Source organism: Ipomoea nil, unplaced genomic scaffold (genome assembly GCF_001879475.1).
Source record: "Ipomoea nil cultivar Tokyo-kokei standard unplaced genomic scaffold, Asagao_1.1 scaffold1868, whole genome shotgun sequence".
Lineage (NCBI taxonomy): Eukaryota > Viridiplantae > Streptophyta > Magnoliopsida > Solanales > Convolvulaceae > Ipomoea > Ipomoea nil.
Window position 1 is genome coordinate 887,831 of NW_017618296.1, and position 23,542 is coordinate 911,372.

Here is a 23,542-nt window from a genome sequence, read left to right on the forward strand (position 1 = left end):
ACTGGTGGATGATGGAGGGTCCTACACTTCGTGAGAAGGATGACTTTAACTGGGAGATGTTCAAGGTTGCTTTGAGAGAGAGGTTCTATCCTGAGCACGTGAAGGCTGCCAAGTACGAAGAATTCTTGCATTTAGAGCAAGGAAGTATGACTATGCAGGAGTACTATGCCCGCTTTGTGGCATTGGCGCGCTTTGCTCCCACTATTACACCGGATGAGGTCAGCAAGGCCAGGAAGTTCGTCCGTGGACTCCACTACGAGGCCTAGAAACTCGTTACTGCTATGAAGTTTCCAACTCTGAATGAAGCCTATGATGCAGCTGCCGGACATTCACGGATTCAGCAACTACACCGGATTGCCATACTTGGATTGAAGAAGAAAAGTGAGGAGAGTGACCCACAGTAGGGTAAGGGGCACAGATTTAATCCCGTGTCAATGAACGACAATCAGAATGTAGAAAGGAGGAATCCAGTTATGGGACAGGGATTTGGAGCTAGAGGGCCATCCAGTGCTAGGAGTGTTGCATGTATGAGGTGTGGAAATGATCACCCTCGTACCACTTGTGGAGGTGGACCCATTGTGTGTTACAATTGCGGGATAGATGGAGTCCCGGTTTAGACTAGCTTTCCTTTCTAGTGTTATTTGTTGTGGCTTGTGAACCTATTGGATTATGGCGACTCTGGATTTGTAGTTAGCCTTGTTTTAGCCTGTGCATCTAGGTTGATGGCCTAGATGTGGCATGATATCCCCTTTACACTTATGTTAGCTTCCGCAGTTTTATATATTCATGGTTAGACTTGTGTTATTTCCTAAGTTTAAATGCTTTAAATTATGTCTAGTTTTGGGGGTGTTACAAAGGCCATGGCAACCAAGGTGCCATGATTGACAGAGAAGCCGACGAGCTTCTCTGTTCAGTTTGAACGGAGAAATCTGTTGGCTTCTCTGTTCAAATCTTTAAAAAAACAAAAAAAGGAAAACAATAACGCCATGGCAGCTTGGCTACCATGATAGACAGCCGGTGGACTTTTCTGTTCAGTTCAGACGGAGAAACTCGCTAGCTTCTCCGTTCAAATATAACATAAAATTAAAAAATTAAAAAAAAAAAAAAAAGTAAAAACACGCAACATAGCAATGCCATGGCAGCTTGCCATGGTTGGCAGAGAAGCCAGCGGGCTTCTCCATTCAAATATAACACAAAACCCAAAAAAAAAAAAAAACACGCAACACAGCAACGCCATGGCAGCTTGGCAAGCTGCCTTGGTTGACTGAGAAGTTGACGGGCTTCTCCATTCAGTTCGGATGAAGAAACCCGCTGGCTTCTCCGTTCAAATCTAACATAAATAATTATGCTTAAAAAGAACAAAAACAAGCAATCAACAATACCATGGTTGAACCAAGGATTGTGTGGTCCACTGGTACCAAATTGTTCTCTTATGTGAATGGTGATGGATTCGAGTCTCGGTGAAGGCGATTATGGTGACATTTGATGTAGTAGCTTGTATACTTATAATAACAATAACAATACTTATAATAACAATAACAATGTCATGGTTGATGGAGAAGCCAACAGACTTCTTCATCCAAATCTAAACAGAGTAGCCATGGCTTCTCCTTTTAGTTCGGACGGAGAAGCCCGCTATCAACAGAGAGCGGAGAACGGTCGGTAACTATTTTTTTATTGAATTAAAATGTCATGTCAAATGCCAAACAAGCAACCTGTTAAATATGTTAATTGCACTATTTTAAGAAGTTCAAAGTTTAATTGAAAATTTTGTTAATCCAAGAGTCTAGTTGTACACTTGTACTTTAATATATAGTTGAAAAGTCAATTTGACCCTTATCCCATAAATTTTTAATATACTAAGGTTTCCTTTTCTTGCTTCTTGTTTTCATCCTTAACAACTGAGTTATGAAAATAGCCAAGCATAGCAGCTGATCGATAATGATGTTTGCTTAATCTAATTTAATTTACCGCAACACACCTTTTGCCACACTACAATTAGATTTTGCTCACCCTTTTTCCCGTAATGAATGAGTCAGAATACATGTAATAAAAAGGTACTGTATAGCATAGAAAATTAATGCACCAATTCAGAAAATACATTTTACTGCCCTACAAATAAACAAAAATGGTATCTTCACAACTACCCAATTTTGTATACACCAAAACCTATTTCAATTGTACTACCTAGGATGGGTGGGTGCCAATTTCAACTCTCCAATGAATTACAATACCAAGACTAAAACTGGGGAAACCATAAAATGGCATATCCTGTGTTCCTCAATTAGAAGCTAAATTCTCTACATCGGCTAATCCTCCCCTTGTAACGGTAAAGGCATTGTGCTTGAGTCACCCTACACAATGAGAAAATACCGCAAACTGGATAAATTTGACAACTAAACATCCTCCGGTTACGACTCCAGAGGGAGGCATATTAACAACCAAATTAAATAAGCCTAGGCAGCCACTGGTTTTGGTTTTACGAGTCCACCATCTCATCCTGTATCTCATTGGGAGCAATTAGCCCAGGAATGGAAAGCATCCGTTGTCGTTCTCTTTCCCGCTGTGCAGCAGCTTCCTCAGCATACAGATCCTTGTTATCCTTTAAAAGTTGAAGTAAAGGAAAACAAAATGAAAAAAATATATTAAAACATAAACACAAACACTTAAGTAATACATGTAGAGCCTGTTGGTCAGTTTTTATGTTATGAATCCATAGCAGCTATAGACAATTAAAAGAGAAGGTGAGTTGCAAGTGTTACGATTCAAGACATTCTTGTGATGATAATTTTGTAGTAGAGTCAAATTCTCAGACTTGCATCTCAACAATTGTTGGTAATAACTGTGTGACTCGAGTAAGAAAATAAGTAGAGGAAAGGAAGGGGCAAACCTGAGCTGAGAACTCTTTTGATTGCACGAGGAAGTCTCGTATGTTATTCTTGAATACTGAGAGGTCATTTGTTGATTCAAACAGTGCACTAACAAATTGGGTAACCTATCAAGTACATTCAGTTAGTGATTTATATATATATATATATATATATATATATACACACACACACATATAGTGAAATACAAGAACAGTAAACTTATGCTTCACAATACCTCAGAAGAAGTCATGTTGGGGAAGGAAGTACTAAGAAGTTTAATGGTGTACTCCCGTACAAACACTGCATTATTAGGATAAGAATAAGTTACTGTTGATGCATCCCATAGTGGCTCAGTCAACATTCCAGACTCGACCTAAAAAGAAGCCATTATTAGCACAATGAGCATGAATGAAACAAAAGGCACTACCAAAGTAATACGCAAAGGCAGTTCCATACCACACAGAATAAATGCTGAAGTACCAACACGTGCAATTTGAAGCCAGGTTTGTGAAATGTATCTGTCAGAACAGCAAAGGTTTCTTGCTCAATGGTCAAAAAGTATGTCCTATAGAATTGGTTACAGAACTCTGATGCCTGCCAGATAAAACACAAACTGTGAGTCTACACCAAATATTTATGACTGACAAAAAGACTCAACCAAATATACCTGAAAGTTTTTAAGCATCTCCAGTAAGAGGTTAAGACCGGTTTCTGCAATATTCCTTTCAGTGTGCCTGAATGCCCAAATGATGGAATCCATCACCAGCTTGAGTTGCTGGCTCAAACAAGAAATAACAAGAATCAAGCACAAGACCACTAAAGCTTTGAAACCTGAATTTTTTTTATTTATGATTTTCATGGAGAAACAAACCTCAGTTGACAGCCGTATCAAAGCAGGGAAACAATGAGTAGCAATTGCACGTAGTAAGGAGAAGAACTTGAGCCGATGTTCAGGATAATCTTCAAAATTTTTTGTAATCATCTGTTTTGAATAAGCATACATATCAAGCACAAAGATAAAAACACTATATTCACCACTTATATTTGGGAGAAAGTACCAAAGTATCACCAAAAAGAGTTTTTCTATTCTGTATACTATTAGTTTTAAATTCAGTAAAAAATTCAAGCAAGATAACACCCTTAGTTGTTTGAAGCCAGAAATGAAGAATTTTTGTCATTTGTAATTTGTAATTTAATAAAAACGTTGCACTTACCTCCAAAGTACACTGAAATACAGCTTCAAATATGCGTGGAACATCATCTATCATTGTGCTCTTATACCTATAGAAGTTAAGTGTCAGTCACAAGAAATCTAGTACAAATGTAATGCACCACTGCCAACCAATCCAACATACAAGCAAACAGTGTATAAATCAAGAATAGCTCCACGTCATTCAAAGAAAGATCAAACAGAGATACCAATAATTCCTCTTTTTAGATAGGTCAAAAGTATTGTTCTAGTTCCACATCAGATGAAGCATTAATGCTGTTGTTGATTTTACTTGGGGGATGTGGGTAGAGGATGAGGTACGAAGAACAACATACTTGTTTATAATAGTTGCAAAAAGAGAGAGAACTTCAGATTCTCTAGCATCAGGAACATTCCGGGCGTAGTCACCCAGAACTGGGTCCATCATTGGGGGCACAAATTGCTTTCCTATATGTGGTTGATCCTCTGCCTTATCCAAAAATGTCTCAATGAGCTTCAGAGTTTCCCTCTTCACCGAACTGCAAACAAGAATATATAAGTACATGTCACAAACCAGAAGACAACACAAGATCTAACCAATTTGGACATACCGCAAGAGTTTTACAACGGAGGTTCGAGATGCAAAGGGTCCTCCTTGTGCAATGCTAGTTGATATAAGCTCACTGTACATTCTGTAGCAAGCATTCAAAGTTCAGTAATCCACATTCAACAGTTTGCCATTGGAAACAAAAAAAAAAAAAAAAACTTTAGGCATAAGCAAGAGAAAAGAAGTGGCCCATTAGCAGGGAGTTTTAATTGCACTAAATAGAAATGACCAAATTAGCAGTAATATCAAGGGCTCATAATACTTTAAAAGGGAAGGTGTGGGAAAAAAACTAATGGCTGATACCTATACACATTAAGCATGTCCAAAAAGATAAGAGTAATCTGTGATAAGAAGTATGTCCCAAGCGAGCTGGCAGCACTAGTATTTGTCTGCAATAAAGATGAAAGCACATAAATACTCAGAAGAAGCAAAATAAAGAATACAAAGCATACCTACTCCAAGAAAACAAAGGTTATAATCTAAAGATTCTAAAAAGACAATAGTAACATTAAAATTTTGAAGATAAGCATGAACAATCACCACAACATAACTCAAAATTTACTACTCTCAACTTCTGCATGGGCCAGTAACACAAATAAATCATAACAAAGTAGAAAGAAATTATGTAAATCAAATTACTTTTTTCTTATTACACAAAATCAGATAAGCACCACAGCCTCATATAACTAGGCGAAAAGTACAAAAAGTTGTAATTAGTTGTACTTGCGACTCAGACTGAGTGATCCTAGGACTGGAATCCAATGGCATGCCATGATATTGGAAGAAATTAATACAAAACAAAATTTAAGTATCCTATTCAATCAATCCCAAGAATAGAACAGAAGAAAAACCCATCCAGTTACATATCAGCAACATTTAAACAAAAGAAAATTTCCCATAGGTAATACCTGTAAAATGTTTAGCACACCTCTAATAACATCTTGATCTTTCAAGTAATCTACACTTACGCGTGCCTGCCCTATAATCTCAGCCCATTTCTGCACAAAAACATTGTTCATGAACAGAAACATCTAACAGACCTAAGAATAAGAATAAAGTTGCACGCAAACTGGTGTAGATATATGAATTGTACACAAAAATAGGCATACAAGAATAACAGAATTGAGAGGTTTGAGATTTTCTGAAAAATATAAACAGAATAAAATACCTGATTAGGAAGTTGCATCAACCTCTGCAAGTATTCATCCCTCTTCTGAGCGTCAGATTCAGCTTGAATCATTTGACCAACCTGAAGAAGGCAGGCAGAAATCAACAATTTGAACAAATTCTTTACCTCTTTTTTTAACTAGCTTGGGCATGAAGGTCTAAGTTTTTTCATATTAGATTCTCTTACAGATTCATAAAATGAATGGATCTGATGTGGCTCTAGATCTGCAATAGTTGTTGGAAGAGTTGTTAAGAGTTCCGATACAAATGGCTCATTCTCTCCAACCTGAAAAACACAAAAGGATTAGCTTAACAACCAATTAAATTTCCTAAACTCCACCCCATTAAATTGAATAATAGAACAATTATTAAGGAAAGATCAGTCTTGCCTGGATAATAACAAATTTGCGTTTGCATTTCTGAACAATCTTCAAAAATGTGTCACAGGCCATGTCCTACAAAATCAAACACAAATAAAGAACCATTAGAACATAAAAGTACTTTGGAAGCAATTATACTTTGGAAGTATTCCAACAATACAGAGAATCAGAGAATGAAAATATAAATAATTGAATAAGTGCATAACATCCTAATCAAGGGAAAAGGTAAAAGTGATTAGTCAAGCACAACCTGAACGCCAGGATGAGTTTCATGCATGAACTCAAATAACTTGTTCACAACAGTCTTCAAAAACTTCCAATGGGCCCTTAAAAAACGTGGATATTGCCCAACCACATACCTGCAGGTTGACCAATATAAGTGGGCAAAGAATTAAGAAGTAAAGACTTATAGCAAAACAGCCGTCAAATCTTTAATCAATTATACGCAGTGACAGATTGCCGTGCCTATACTTACATTATATTACTTGCAATGACTGCTTTGTTGTCCTTGCCCTTGGTAATTTCACAGAGATTCAACAAGTCACGAATCACCATCACAAGAAATCTATTTTCCTGCAAATAGAGAATGCAAATGAGGGGAAAAAATGAATCAAGAAGAATCTTCATATTACAAGTATTTTTCCATAGTATAACAGAAAGTTTAGGGTTTAAACTTGCATGTAACCCACGGGGATAAAGGATAGTGTAAGCTAAACAAACAAGTCAGTGAACACTCCCAAAAAGGAAAAACACGATACAACGTACTTGCTCCTCCATCATAGACCCAGATATGGATCCAATTGCCCAGCATAATGTATTAAGATTGTTCCATGACCAATCCTCACCATCTAGTTGCTTGCTAAGTTTTCTAAGCATCTGCAGTAATATAAACATAAGTAGTGTTTGTTAGAAATTGTACAAAGCCTAGAGCATCATGCCAAAACAAACCCTCAATAAATCAAGCATCCCCCACCCTCATTCCCTAGGCACACCATTAAAAATTAATTAATTAAGAGAAGCACAATAGCACCTGCTTTTCTGTATCTTCATGGTCAAGATGTGACAGGTAGATTAGTGTTTCCCTCATGATCTGCAATTTTTACATATGTATTTAGAAAATATACAAACCTTGAGGTAAAGCACAGTTCATTTGGGGTTCATATAGAGATGTACAAGCATAACATTGGTCCATTGACAACAAACAAAGCCTCATAAATATTACTCCATAAATAATTGTATCAGGAAGCCTAGGCCAATATTTATTGTTATGGAAAATTGCAAACAGCAGAAATTTCTCTATAGGCAAAAATAATTAAAAAAGCAGATTATTTTTCATCTAAACAGCTTTCAAAATCAGGTTAAGGACCTTATATTGCACAAGAACATCATTATCCTTCATTGTTTCACGGACAATATTCCCATTTTCATCTTCCACAATAAGAACCTCTTCAGGCTTTGCCATGCGACATATCATTAGTAACCTCAACTTAGACATTGGACCAGCATAAAGTTGACGCCTTTGCATCTGTTGTGCACCCAAACCATCAGCCATACCAGGAAGCATTGGCATCTGCACTCAACATAAAAAGCTTTGGCATCAGTACCTTTCCTGAGAGAGAAGAAAAAAGTAACCAAAAAATATTTCATTAAGGGACTCAGAGTATTGCTCAGTGGTAAGCTACACCTCTTTCCAGGTAGCAACCTGGATCTGAGTTCCCCCATCAGATGTAAATCAACCACCCCCCACAACCCTCCAACTCCCTTTTCCCCACCCCAAAAATATAATATATAATAATAAATTAATAATAATAAAAGAATTCAGTAACAAATATCATTATTAAAAAAAAATTAGCCAAGGCCAATTTAAGTTAAAATAAAATACAAAAAAAAAATAATAATAACAAAGTAGTATTTCTCACAATAATCAATGCATATAAAGAGCAATACTTTATTATATTCCTGTTAGCAATCAAGGCCATATTTAAGTTACCTGTAGCCCCATGAGAGCTGCAGTCATTGCAGGGTTGTCTACATTATGATGTGCTTCAAACAGCTCCAGAACTAAAGAATTCCAATAATCCAAGCAGACCTTGTAACATCATACACCAGCAATAAGAGAACTAGAGGAAAAAATACATTACTTTGTACTAAAGAACTAAATCCAGATGGCATACCTTGAAAACCTCAGTGTCATCCACATATGAGATGTTAATAAGATATTCAAGACCCATCAGTAGTGCATTTATATTTTCCTGGGAATTCTCCAACACCCGAATATGGGACTGTACAAAAAAAAAAAAAAAAAAAAAAAAAAAAAAAAAAAAAAAAGAAATCAGCACAGAAACAAACCAATTTCTCTATTATCCTATTATTCCTATCAACATCTAATCAAAGAATTAATAGCCATATAATTTATAATATCCTAGGCCATGCAACCATACACCAATTTGTGGAGACTTGACACTAACTGAGAAAGTAAAACATGAGCCACCTAAATCCAAACTAACAAAGGAATTAAAAGTTGGCAGATCAAAGAAAAACCGGAAGGACATTCCACCCCAAACCAGAAGAACAAGGACTGTCATAAAATTAAAGAAAAAGGTAACAATAGAAGAATTAACAGTAAGATATAGTCTTTAGAAACCTTGAAACTCTTACAAGTTGACATTTCTTTATTTCCTTTTTTACGAATGGAGGTGATATATTATATCAAATACAGTTACTTAGCATGAAAGCATATACACAAAATAAACTTGCCTTAAAGAACGAGGTGAAAAATAATGCCAAATTCTGAATAAATGCCTGAAAAACAGATGTAAACAGAAAGGCATCAGTTAGTATAGAATTATATCAACTACGTACCTAATTATTTTGCAAATCCATAACTATACCTGATCTTCATTGGTGCCTTGTGCATAAGCCTCAGGGATGTTTGTATTGGGTGGAAGAATGGTCTAAATGAACAAAGATACATAACAATAAGACACATATGAGATATGCCCTACAAGATAATAGACTCTCCCGTATAGGAGAAGAAAAATTCAGGCAAAATTTATATCATGTAATGCTGTGCCCAAACTCTTCAATGTTTTCCCAGTTCAATCATCAATGGCACACAAAATTATACTAATTCAGGTTCAATTACAGCATTAAGAACACAGATCTTTATTCACCTGCAGCTGGGCCATGAAGATGGTGTACATCTTCACATACTGCATATTGTAAAAATCTCCAAAACTGAGTGCAGCAACCTGTCACGTCAGTAGAATATACGTTAAAAGCTCCAGCTAGAGCATCAAGTGATTACTAAGTAGTTACATTCCAACATACGGACATACCTCTGTCAGGCACTGAAGTGTAAGGTTACGATAAGCATGGACAGGGAAAAATTTAAGTAGTGTTTCCAGCTGTAATATCAAAGGAAAGGAAGTTTCAAAATATGCAGTGCCCAATAAATTTTTTCAAAAAATCCAGGAACAGTGGAAAATAAATGCATAATAAAAAAGAACTACATACCAGTGGAGATTCAAAAATATAACCCAAAGGAATCCATGAGAGGAAAGCATGTAATGTAGCAAGAGTAGCCCTGATAAGCTCAGTTCTTTGAGATGCAGAGAGCACATATAGACATAGCTCATGAATGAGTTGAAACTCACTGTCAACAGCAAAAAGAAACTCTATAAGTAAATTGTATGTGTGCAGATATTCACAATCACAAATCACAAATATAATAAAAAGATCAACAAAACAATCCATTAAAGAAACACAGCTTGCAAGAAAAAGAGCAAAAAGGTACAAAATAAGTCCCTAAATGCCACAGTTACTAAAGGCATAAAGTTCTTGAGAATACTGATATTTCCTTTTAAAAACAACACTAGAAGAATAAAGCAAAAACATAATGACTCTCAAACTTATTACTTGGTTTTGCATTAAATCTTTGATCATATACTTCTAATCTCCTAGCTACAGCACAAGATAGTCAATTGACTAGACAAGGCAATAGATGGGACCAATACTGAAAAGATCAAGGCATAACAAAACCCAATGAAATAAGACAACATAACACCCATAAATAATTACCTGTTTAGTGACTGTTTTAGCTCTTTGATCTTCAGCTGAGTCATTTCACCCCTTGAGAAATCAAAAACCTCCTCACTAAGAAGCTGTGACAAAAACATTTGTGTGGTCATAAACACTTCTCTAAAGTTTCCATAACCATATAAGATGTTCATAACAAACCTTCAATATAGCCATGCAATTCTCACAAATAGTTTCACTTGTCCTTGCCGCAGCAACTAAATCAGGAATGAAGCTTCGCCATCTTGTTGGCCACTCGTGCTTCAAAATCTAACCTTAGTAATAAATTATATTAATGGGGGAACACATTGTTCACAATCTTACAACATAAGATGTACATCCAACGAAACATGAAATGCAAGGAAAGGTTACCTGAACCAAAATAACATTTAATTTGTTCAGATATAATCTTTCTCGCCGAAGAAATGCTTCATCACTTGAAAGCTGACAAAATCAAGGAAATCAAAATTACAAATTCTTCTACTCAAAGTATATACAACAATGTAACGCTTTTAAGAGAAAATAAGGGATAATATGGCAAAGGATCTTACCTTCACAATAAGTTCAGAGATGTAATTTTTCATCCCATCTCGTTGCTCAACAGGCAAAGCATTCCATCTATACTTTATGACACCTTCTAGAACCTATCATGTCAGCTCAACAAAATGCAAATCCAACTATCAGTTTCTGTAAGTTCATAATTTTATGAACTGCCACTTTTCACAATCATATCTATCAGATAATGCAATAAAAAAGCCTACACAATAATGATGTAGTTGAGCTGATCCAGTTCATAAGCTAATCAAGGTCAGCCAGTTTAATGCTTGGTTTGACTTGACCGAGCTTGAGCTCTATGATGTTTGGTAGATGAGGCTTGTGAGCTTGATGAGCCTCTCTTTTTTTTTTCTATTTTTTGTTAGCCTTGTTTATAATTAAGCTAAGCCTCTCTCAAGTAACCCGAGTCCCCATATTCCTATTTCTCTCATCAAAGGGTAAACACATTTCCCTTTTTCTCATTCCATGTCCACTTGCTAGCTCTCTCTCTCTCTCCACGGGGTCGGACTCATTTCCCTTTTTTCCGCTCCCATGTCCACTTGCTAGCTATCTCCCCCCTCCCCAAAACCTTTTACCATTTTCTTAAAATCTATTAATTTAAAAATCTTTAAAAAGTTCAAGTAAATTGATCATGCTTCATGATCTTAATATGGTGGTTAATTTTATCAATGCAAGACAAGCATGGCTTCTACCAAAAAAGCACTTGCACTTTCAAGATGCAAGTTTAACTGAAAATTGTAGAATAAATACATATTTCTAAGACAAGCATGAAGTTCACCAAAAAAGTTAATTCAAATTGTATAATGTATCTCAAACAAACATGAGTCTCACCAAAAACTCTTTAACATTGTTGCTACACTATTTTGACGCTTCAATTACACTGTTATAGTTGCGTGCTACAGTTAACTTACAAACTTTCACCAGTCCAGTTATAAAATGCAAAGACACAACAATGCACCAATGTTAAGACTACCTAAACTGCATGCATGGTGCTTCTAAATCTTTTGAAACTGACCTGTAAAGCAAAAAATTTGGTATTCAAGTTTTGTGTGCTGGATAGGACGTGAACCACTTGAAGCCACATGTCTGGGTTATTTTGCAAATCACGCAAAATATGATCAGCAGCAGCCCTCTGTAAAATCACACAAGGAAAAAAATAAAGACAAGAAAGGTTGGTTTGAGAACTTTGAAAGAAACAAAGTACATGCATTAACGGCCAGCTAGAGGGAAGATATTCAAAGCACATAAATTTGGCAGAAAACCCAGTAAAAAAATATGCACCAAAGTATTCAAATTCAAGCAATCTCACCGTATTTAGATGGAAAATCATCTATCCACAGTTAAAATTTTGAAACTTGAACCACTTAGCAATGAAATAACTGACTAAACTACTAGTCCGGTCAACAGTGATTCAACTGTCAATCTGTGATATACAAATATTTCGATAATAGGATACCGGATACCATATAATGAAGAGTGGGCATTGCTAAAGGCTAATGCTCAGCTGTACACCCATACTAATACAACAGATTCATGCGCTGGAAACAACCTCTCCAGAATCAGAGGTAAGATTATGTACATCTTTCTTGCCCATTTACTCTGCCCAATTTTTAGTTAATATTAACAGTAAAAATGTAATTAAGGTATTATATCTTGTCAAGTAAGAATGTGGCAATGGGGTCAGCAAATACAACACATCAGATTCTGTATTTGAAATTGATTGTTTAGCGCAAAGGTCTAATAAAATATTTATTTAACGTGAATAAAATGTTACTATAATAACTTTTTGTTTCATTGATTCTTTCTGTCTGTAACACGTGTGTATCCATTTCAGATAAACAAAGGGAATTTCATGATCTCTATAAGTAGTTAATGCCTCATCAATCACTGCTCTCCCTTGGCCCCACTGCTCTCCCTTGGCCCATTCAAGACTGCAATTTAGTTAAATTTCTTTTGTAACAAATTCCATTTGTGTATGCACCCCCCAGAAACATATGGTACTCTATTCCATTACATACACGAATCAGGTCAAATAAACAGACCTAGTTCTCTTAGAATCCTGAATATGCCAGTAATTGTGCTAATCCACATATGTCTCCCTCCCATCAATAAGTACTAGTTGAAGTAATAAAAAAAAAAATCCCTTTTTTGTTTCTCTGCGCCATTTTTCAAGTAATTTTGTTCCATTACATTTATAGGTTCAAGTGGGATTTACAACATTGCACAAAGTACACCCTTTATATGTTGAACTCAGAATGTATATCATGAGTTGCAACAAACAGTACCTACTATAATACAATCATAGCTATTTTCATACATAAAGGAGATATCCATGACGAATGCAGGCACGGTGCCTACCAAGGAAATTGCTAAACTTTCATTCAAGGCAAACGATGGCAACTTATACCAAGCGGCACCAACAGAAAAATAAAATAAAATAAAATAAAATAAAGGTTCCACTAATCCAACAAAAACACTACCAAGTAGTCAAAGGTTGAACGGACAAGTAGCAGTTCAGAAAACAAAAGCAAAAAAGCAAACCCCCAAATAAAAAAAAAAATAAAAAATAAATAAAAAACAAACAAAACCTCTGAAGAAACAAAACGCGGAGAATATAATTATATAACGGAAGAGAATGGAAATCACCTCCTCCTTAGATCCAGTGCCATAGAAAGCATTGACAGTGGCGTCAAGCAATGCGACATCAATCGGCTGACTCAAATCCCTAAGCTTCTCCGCCGCCATGGGAGAGTGATAAACCCTAGAAATCGCAGGAGGGGGAAGAAACCCTAGTTCGAAGGGGCAACCGGCACGGCTACACCTCGGAGAAGAGGACAAATACAGGGAAGCAGTTGTATATATATAAGTATGTATGTATATTTGAAAAGGACAAGAAGACAGCTTCGAATTGAAGCAGCAGCAGAAGAAGGAGTTGGAGAGTGAGAGAGAAGACTTTGAAATTGGTTTAAGGGCTTCCCTCCTGTTTTTTATAGTGAGGAAAAATATGATAAGAGCAGTGGTGTCCCGCTCCCCCTCTTCAATCTTTAGTGTGAAGCGGGGCCCGCTTCCGTGTCATTCATATTCATATTCATATTCATATTCATAGTATAATTCAACTAATATACTACTACTCCGCGTACTTCAGTTTAAAAACTAGTCGAGACTCGAGTCAAAATCTTCAACAAACAAGCAGAAGCTCAAAATTGAAAACGGTTAAATTAGGTTCTTACAATTAAAGGTTTTAATCTATAGTCTATTATATTACTAATAAGAGCCCAAAGAGAGTTAAACTTATAATGGGTAAAAAAAATGACTGTCAAATTTTTTAATCAAATGAATGGCTCAAATTGATCATCTACTATATATATATATATATATATATATATATATATATATATACTAATAAGAGTTCAAGAGAGTTAGTAGGCGTATAATTAATAGAAAAAATGGCGGTCAAATTTTTTAATCAAATGAATGACTCAGATTGATCAGAGTTTAAGAATGACTCAGATTGATCAGAGTGATTATCCGTTAACTTTTTTGTTAAATATTATCTTTTTCGTTAATTTATGTTAGTTCACCGTTAATTAAGAATGACTCAGATTGATCAGAGTGATTATCCGTTAACTTTTTTGTTAAATATTATCTTTTTCGTTAATTTATGTTAGTTCACCGTTAATTTACTCAGAAATGTCTTTGTTAAATATTATCTTTTTCGTTAATTTATGTTAGTTCACCGTTAATTTACTCAGAAATGTCTTAGGTTCGAACCACATCCCAATCAAAGTTGGCATAATTTTTTTTTTGAATGCTACTGGTTCTATTATATTGTAGTATCTGAAAGAACCAATAACGTCTCCACTAAAACTCGAACTTACAACCTTCCAAATGGAAGTCCAACCCGGGTACCATTAGACCACATAGTCCTGGTAATTGGCATAATTAGTACTCTATTTTACTCTTATTAAATTAAAATAATAATTTAGTAGCTGCAACAAAAAACAATACATATGCATTTCTTTAATTTAGAATTATGTGTTTACAATGTTTTTATTCAAAAAAAAAAAAATTACTCATTATCAATAAATTAAATAATAGAAATAATTTCATTAGTTATATTGTATTTATTTTTCTCCAATATAAAAATTCTTTTACATTCAAATTCATCAAATTGATTATATTCGCTACATTGTCCCTACAATGTCTTTATTAAAAAAAAAATTATTCATTATCAATAAATTAATTAAGAAAAATAATTTTATTAGTTATATTGTCTTTATATTTCTCCAATGTAAAAATTCTTTACATTCAAATTCATCAATTGATTATATTCACTACATTGTCTATTATCTTTTTCTGTGTTCTATTTTTTAATTAAATATCAAAGTTATAATACAAAATAATGCTATATATTTATTTACCAAGTATTTTATTAATACCATAAAAATTTTAAAAAATATATAATTAATAAAGTCAATCATGTTAACTATTTGAGGGATTTGTTGACAAAGAGAGTATTCAAATCACATAACAAATTAAAGTGAGAACTACCTCGCAATGTCCTTGTTTGACAATCAATAGTTAGCGGTTAGCGTAGCGAATTATATTAGTGAATTTGACAAGCGAATTATATCAACGGTTAGTAAAAAGATATTTGAACAAATTAGCTGTTTAGATTAACATGTAAAATGACCTAAGGATATATATATATATATATATATATATATATATATATATATATATATATATATATATATATATATATATAATTAAGCCAATCATATTAACTACTTGGGGGGATTTATTGACAAAAAGGGTATTCAAATCACACAACAAATTGAAGTGGAAAACTATCTCGCAATGTCCTTGTTTGGCAATCAACAGTTAGCTCTTCAATATTAGTATATATTTAATATTTTATGCCCTAATTTTTATTTGCTCTCCATTATGTCCCGTATTTGGTTTCAACCATACCTATACAATTATTTTATTGACAATTATAATCAATCTTGACTATATTATCTTGCATTTGTAAACTTAGAATTGCCTATTTAAATACACAAATTTAACATTCAATTATCTATGCATGAACAATTCCAATATAATATTGCATTGATATACTTTAAAGTACTTATTTAAAAAAAAACATTGGGTATTATCACAATTGCGCAATGCGCGTAAAAAACTAGTATACTAATAAATCTCTACCAAAAACTTTGTTATTGAGCGGCCCCTCAAATGAGAGGTCTCATGTTCAAATCACTACATTATAATGTGATGCGCAAAAATATATGTTCAATTCTTACTAATTAAAATCTACATGAAATTAAATTTATTTATTATATTAATAAAATATATAATATTTACAAATATTATTATCATAATCAAATTTATTTATTATATTAATAAAATATATAATATCTACAAATATTATTATCATTAACAAAATATAAGAAAATATATGTTGGCGCGCATGGTAACAATAATAGAAAAGATAACTGAAGTTATAATGATAGAGATATTTTTATCCAAAAAAGTATATAGTACAACTCTAAAAGCACAATGTACAAAATTATTTGCACTAAAAACATTGACATAAATCAGGAATATAACTTTGATTGAGACTTATTATGTTTTTAGATATATATACTAGTTTTTTCACGTGCATTGCGCGAATGAATAATGTCCAATGATTATTTTTGAATAAGTACTTTAAAGTATATATCAATGCAAGATTATATAGAAGATGTTGAACGTTAGATTTGTTTATTTAAATCAGTAATTCAAAATATATGAATGCAAGATAATATATAAGAGGTTGATTATAATGGTCACTAAATAAATGTTTGCAACTTTGTAATAACGCTAGTGTAAATACTTAATCTAAAATAGTGTAAAAAGAAGACAATGAACAATATAGTGAATATAATTAATTAACAAATTTGAAGGTAAGGAATTTTGAACGGTAGGAAATATAATATAACTAATGAAATTATATCTCAATTTTTTTTTTTATATAATGAATATTTGTTTTAATAAAGACATTGTAGGCATCTAATTCTAAATTAATTAAATGCATATGTATTTTTTTTTTTTTGTAGCTACTAATTTATTTCTACAAATCTAATAAGAACCAATAATGTTAGGCCCTTAACTGGAAAAAAAAATGTCGGTGTAATTGTTTCTTGAAATGAATGGTTCATATTATTTTAATTTTAGTATTTTTTATGATTTTCCTTATTTACCCTCTATTATATTATTTTCTTTCCTTAAATAACCCTGAATTCCGTTAGTATAAACTTTAGTAACGAAATATTCCGTTAACTATTTATTATTCTTAACTTACTCATTAATTTCTATAAGAAAGGTCTTAGGTTCGAACCTCATCCCAATCAGAGTTGGCATAATTGTTAAATATATACTACGAATATGTTAAAATATACGGAGTATTAAAAAAAATAAATACAATATAAAATTTAACATAAACTTTGGTCAAATAATTAGCCCGACTAAACACAAAACACTCAAAGTTGAGCATCAAAGATTATAACAATATCTATTGTAACAATATATTTTGAATTATTTATTATCATCATCTATTGACAGCAATTGTAGCAATTTTCATTGACAAACTCTCAAAACAATTTGTCTCAACAACGAATGTAAATTAAAAAAAAAAATCAATGACTTTAATGTTGTTGATAAAAAGTATGTACGCAACTTTATTACTCTTATTAAATTAAATAAATTGGTAGCTACAACAAAAAATAATACATATGCATTTAATTAATTTAGAATTAGATATATATAATGTTATTATTCAAAAAAAAATGTATTTCATTATAATAAATTTTAAAAGAGATATAGTTTCATTAGTTATATTATATTTATTTTCTACAACCTTCAAAAAAAAAAATTTATTTTCTACAATTCAAAGATTTCTTACCTTCAATTCAAATTAATTAATTAATTATATTCACTACATTGCCCATTGTCTTCTTTTTACATTATCTTGTAATTAAATATCAAAGTTATAATACAAAATATGCTATATATTTATTTACTAAGTATTTTATAGAAATATAATTAATATTAATATTTTGTTTAATACTTTCACATGATAATCTATGACACACATCTCACAACACATGAAACATGTAGGGAAAAATTACCAATACCAAATATCAATATGCACTTCTAAGCTAAATAGTTAATAGTACAACTAAGATCTCAGTCATATACATAGCAAAAAAAATCTAGAACTTCCAACACTATAATCTCATTGCATGATGATGCCCTCTATGCTACCGCCAGTAACCCAATTCCACATAACATACTACCAATAAAAAAAAAAAAAGAGGACATGCCATGTACTGAAGATGAAGACAATGATAATGCTACCCAAAAGAGAATTAAGAAGACTTAGAGAAATTTAAATCGAAAGTAGTATTTATTTAGACTATCACTTTTAGACTAGTGTTATTACAAAGTTGCAAACATTTATTTTAGTGACAATTATAATCATTCTCTCATATATTATCTTGCATTTATATATTTATATACTTTAAACAAATTCAATATTCAATTACCTATGCAAGAACATCTCCTATATAATATTGCATTGATATACTTTGAAGTACTTATTTAAAAATAATTATTGGGCATTATCCCATTCGCGCAATGCGCGTAAAAAAAACTAATACTTTAATAAGAGTAATAAAGTGTGATACTTACTTTTTATCTACAACAATGAAGTCATTGATTTTTTTATTTGAATTAATACCCAAAATAGTCCTCCGACTATTAGCTAATACTCGATTTTGTTCCAAAGTATTAAGGGGGCGTTTGGTTCATGTTATATAACATAACCAAGGGAATGTGACATTCCAAAGCTCACATACCAGTGTTTGGTTCATATTATCTTAGGGAATCTGACATTCCCAAGGAATGTCACATTCCCTCCACATAGGATTTTGAAGGGAATGTGATTCCCTTCAAAATCTTAGGTAATGTAAGATAACCTTAGTTATGTTAGTTTATTTTATATATATATATATATATATATATATATATATATATATATATTATGTTATATTAGCATATAAAATAATTTTGTTTCTCAAGTTCAAGATTTTAGTTAATATTTTAAAATCATGTAATTATATATGATACCGTTATCTTATTTATTTATTTTAATTTTTAAATTTATTAAAATATGTTAAGGATATTATAGTGTGTATACAAGATAATCCTAAACCAAACAAGATTATATTACATACCCCAATTTTAACCAAACACAGGAATCTAACATTCCCAGTAATCTAACATTCCCAGTAATCTAACATTCCCAGCAATCTAATATTCCCTAAGGTAATCTGACATTCCGTGAACCAAACGACCCCTAAGTGTACTCAATTTAGTCCTCTCACGTTTTAAATTGTACCCAATGTGGTCTTCCGTTTCAACCACTGTTAAAGTGAGGACAAAAAGGTCATTTTGATTTTTTTCTTCCTAGAGGTCCAAAACTGGCAGCCTCTCTCTTTCTATTAGCCGAAAGCAACCCAGCAACCCCTTCTATCACCTTCCTCCATCTTTCTTCTTCCTTAAAATGATTCGTTGGATCAGAGAAGGGACGAGGAGGTGTCAGATGAAGGGTGTTGTTCTATGGTTGAGGATGTTTCATCGGAGGATGAAGAAGACCAGCGAAAGAGAGGCAGCTGTGGGAACAAGATTTTTGGGAGAGTGAGCCGTCGTCGGTGACGCGACCGTTCTTCCCGGTTGATGAGTCGGAAATGGGGGCCACATCCGACGATGGGTATTAACTTATATTAGTCCGGATTTGTAACTGAGCCCCACTGATTTCGTTGCTTTACCCGGAGAATCTCTCAAATGGTCAAATCCACTTTGCAAGAATTTTGAAGATCTGGGCAAGTATTGCAGGTTGGAGAAAAATAGCAAAAATGTGACTGAATGTTATGATTTCACTCTTTATGACTTTCTCTGCACCTATAATTATGTTTGAGGGAGGTTAGTAAGGGTCAAGCACCTCCAGTCAATGTCGGCTGAGCCTCCACAACAGGACCACGACCAGCACTCTTAGTGGCAAGTGGTGCCGACTCCAGAACGACCATCCACAGCCACCAGACCTCTCCCATGCGAACCACCGGAGGGTCGGCGATTTGGAAAGGCGCCACCACACCGAGGCCCACGCCACCGCCTGTTCCATTGCCAGACTTCTCTCCACGCCGGAAACTCGCGGATCGTGTAACAAAACCCGAAAATTCCGGCGACCTCCGATCAACAATCTGAGCAGCAGGGAATGTTCTCGACCCTTCCCTATCACCAATAGCATCCTCTGATTGTCCATGCAGTGGCTCGACCGCCAGAGTGGCCTCCAACGACATTGACCAGAGGAAGAAACAGGTTTCGACCCTTCCTTATCAAAAATTTCACCCTATTTTGGCTATGATCTCTGTTGTTTTGGGTGAAATTGTTGTTGTTGTTGTTGTTGTTGTTGTTCTTCTTCTTCTTCTTCTTCTTCTTCTTTATCATCATCAGGTCTGCTTCAAGATTCTTGGCTTTCTTGTAGTAATAGATGGAAAGAAACATGAGAACAACGACCCCTTCATCAAGTCTGCTTCCAGATTCAAGGCCATCACTGCCATATTTTATATGGCCGGAGGTTGTGTCATTTGCTACATGAGAGAAAATCTCCAAGATTTTTACGGGAAACAATGGGACGCTAATCGACCCTTCCCTCATGTTGACCAGAGGAAGAAATAGGTTTGGACCAAGTAAATTGACGTTTTTATCCTCACTTTAATGGTGGTTGGAAGGAATTTGTAACGGAAGACCACATTGGGTACAGTTTAAAAAGTAAGAAGACTAAATTGAGTACGCTTAATACTTTGGGACAAAATCGAGTATTAGCTAATAGTCAGAGGACCATTTTAGGTATTAACTCTTTTTATTTCTATTCTTTGTTGAGACAAATTATTTTGTGAGTTTGTCAATGACAATTGCTACAATTGCTGTCAATAGAGTATGCTAATAAATAATTCAAAATATATGGTTACAATAGATATTGTTATAATGATATAGTAAAAATTAACTTACAAATTTCTTTAGAAGTTTTCATGCATGATAAAATTATAAGAATGATGTGTAAACTTGTTCAATTGGAATCAGTGTGATGCCAATATTGTTAGTTCTTTGGAAAATAGTCCTACTATTTTAGAGTCCATGTATAGTTGTATTTCTGATCAATAGGTTTGTAGTTAGGTCGCACAAGTCTTACAATGATGTAAAAACAATTTTGTTCGATAAAAAAAAATACTACAATATTTGCAAAGATATGTACAATTATACCATTATAGAAATACATACAAAAAATATTAACTAATACCATAATGACCTAAATCATTCCAATAATGCAAAAGCATAATTGAAATATTGAGTCTTGTTTCAAATAATCAAAAGAAGATTAATTAAATGAAAAAAAAAAAGAAAAAAAACCTTAACCGAAATTTGTTTGTTTTTTTTTTTTAAAAAAAAATGTAAGAAAATGAATTTCAAGTTTCATGATTTATAATCTTTGATACTCAACTTTGAAAAAAAAAAAAGACATAACATTAATTTATTTTTTGAAAAAATACAAGAAAATGAATTTCAAGTTTCATGATTTATAATCTTTGATGCTCAATTTTGAAAAAAAAAAAAAAAAAGAAGACATAACATAAATTTATTTTTTGAAAAAATGCAAGAAAATGATTTTTAAGGTTGAAAAAATCGCTAGGCGTCCTCTATGTGTCTCGGGGGCGCCGTTTTTTTAAAAAAAAAAAAATTCAAAGATTTTTTTTTTTTTTTTTGTAAAAAAATTATTTAAACTCCCGCCTAGGCTGGCTAGATGACCGCCTAGTCTACGGCGACCTACTCGGCGCCTAGAGCGCCTAGGCGGCCGACCGCCTAGAACGTCGATTCCGTCGAATTTCTAGGTGGCCGGCCGCTGCCTAGCGCATATGAGCGATTGTTGCAACCTTGCTGATTTATAATCTTTGATGCTCAACTTTGGAAAAAAAAAAGAGACATAACCTAAATTTGTTTTTTTTTTAAATGCAAGAAAATGATTTTCAAAGTTCTTGATTTATAATCTTTGATGCTCAACTTTCGAAAAGAAAAAAAAAAAACTTAACCTAAATTTGTTTTTTTTTTTTTTTTAAAAAAAAAAAATGCAAGAAAATGATCTTCATGGTTACTGATTTAGAATCTTTGATGCTCAACTTTGAATGCTATGTATTTAGTCGCGCTAATTATTTGACCAAAGTTTATGTTAAATTTTATATTGTATATTTTTAATACATTTTAACATATTCCTAGTATATGTTTAACAATTATGCCAACTCTGATTGGGATGTGATTCGAACCTAAGACCTTTCTTATAGAAATTAATGAATAAGTTAAGAATAATAAATAGTTATTAATGGAATATTCCGTTACTAAAGTTTATACTAACGGAGTGCAGAGTTATTTAAGAGATGAAAATAATATAATAGAGTGAAAATAAGGAAAATCATTAAAAAAAAAACTAAAATCAAAATAATATGAACCATTCATTTTAACAAACAATTACACCAACATTTTTTTTTCTCGTTAAGGGCCTAACTTTATTGACTCTTATTATATATATACTAGCATTGTGTACGCGCGATGTGCGAAAATTCATGCCCAATATTAAAATATTGATAAATACAAATAATTAAAAATTATAATTTGAATTATATATATATATATATATATATATATATATATATATATATATATATATAATATGTATTTTGTACACACGCATATATAATTTATCATTCATAGAAATTTAATTAAAATATAATTAAGTATTAAATTAATATATAATGATTTTAATAAAATGATAATTAAAAATAGGAAAAAGATATGATAGATATATGTGTATGGTAATAATGATGTGTTATTAAAGTTAGAATTAAAAACTAACGGTGTTATAACGGTGTAAGGGTAGTTTTGTCTAATAACATTGAAATGTACAACATTTAAAGTAAAATGTACACATTTATTTGCATACAAGGAGAGGGACATAAATCAAGGATATAACTTTCATTGCACACATTTATTTGCATACAAAGAGAGGGACATAAATCAAGGATATAACTTTCATTGAGGCTTATTATGTTATATTATATATATATATATATATATATATATATATATATATATATATATATATATATATATATATATATATATATATATATATATATATATATATATATATATATATATATATATATATATGGGCACGCTCTCATGTGAACGGCTGCCAGGAGAGAAATAAGAACCATTTAGCGTCGTCCACATGTCCAGATGAATGAATCATATGTGATTTTAAAAAAAACGATGCGGTGACATTTTCGTAAATAACTCAAACTTTGGTGCATGTAACGTGTTATAAGTGCAAGTAGCTGGTGCACCTTTGCAAGTAAAAACTGTAGGTAAAATCTCTTACAAGTGCACATACTTTCACTTACAAATGCATATAATTTACCTTGTTAACATTCATGCACATAGGTGCAACTACTTATAACTATTTGTGCACCTAGTTATAACGTTAGGTGCACTTAGTTTTGATGCTCAGTGTAAATTTTACTTGCACCTGTAATACATT

The 23,542-nt window shown here is 32.9% G+C and overlaps 1 protein-coding gene across 3 annotated transcripts; it reads right to left on the minus strand.

Annotated features, from left to right (window-relative positions):
• Window positions 1–2,047: 2,047 nt before the first annotated feature.
• On the minus strand, window positions 2,048–13,835 carry LOC109193338 (protein EXPORTIN 1A). 3 transcript variants are annotated; one of them, XM_019344199.1, is made up of 32 exons: window positions 13,492–13,832; window positions 11,861–11,977; window positions 10,842–10,934; window positions 10,663–10,734; window positions 10,453–10,560; window positions 10,294–10,376; window positions 9,730–9,868; window positions 9,552–9,620; window positions 9,387–9,464; window positions 9,105–9,167; window positions 8,971–9,015; window positions 8,388–8,495; window positions 8,204–8,302; window positions 7,580–7,783; window positions 7,244–7,303; window positions 6,979–7,089; window positions 6,689–6,786; window positions 6,464–6,572; window positions 6,223–6,288; window positions 6,021–6,119; window positions 5,835–5,915; window positions 5,575–5,664; window positions 4,970–5,055; window positions 4,671–4,751; window positions 4,416–4,598; window positions 4,085–4,151; window positions 3,742–3,852; window positions 3,538–3,645; window positions 3,327–3,464; window positions 3,106–3,243; window positions 2,891–2,995; window positions 2,048–2,602 (listed from the first exon to the last, which is right to left on the minus strand). In XM_019344199.1, the coding sequence occupies exons 1-32, from the start codon at window positions 13,588–13,590 to the stop codon at window positions 2,480–2,482; spliced, it is 3,231 nt and encodes a 1,076-aa protein (XP_019199744.1). In that variant the 5' UTR covers window positions 13,591–13,832; the 3' UTR covers window positions 2,048–2,479. The 3 variants fall into 3 exon arrangements, with proteins under 3 accessions (XP_019199744.1, XP_019199745.1, XP_019199747.1); XM_019344200.1 differs by lacking the exon at window positions 2,048–2,602 and adding an exon at window positions 2,663–2,783 and having other exon boundaries at window positions 2,862–2,995; window positions 13,492–13,835; XM_019344202.1 differs by lacking the exon at window positions 2,048–2,602 and adding an exon at window positions 2,802–2,817 and having other exon boundaries at window positions 2,865–2,995; window positions 13,492–13,835.
• Window positions 13,836–23,542: the final 9,707 nt, after the last annotated feature.

What these genes read in the sequence shown, in the direction of transcription:
- LOC109193338 (XM_019344199.1), bottom strand. Translation starts at nt 13,590, where the DNA reads ATGGCGGCGGAGAAGCTTAGGGATTTGAGTCAGCCGATTGATGTCGCA. An exon ending in AAGGCACCAATGAAGATCAG is followed by an intron (nt 9,016 to 9,104) that starts GTATAGTTATGG and finishes TCTGTTTTTCAG; the next exon opens with GCATTTATTCAGAATTTGGC. An exon ending in AAACTCATCCTGGCGTTCAG is followed by an intron (nt 6,289 to 6,463) that starts GTTGTGCTTGAC and finishes TTGATTTTGTAG; the next exon opens with GACATGGCCTGTGACACATT.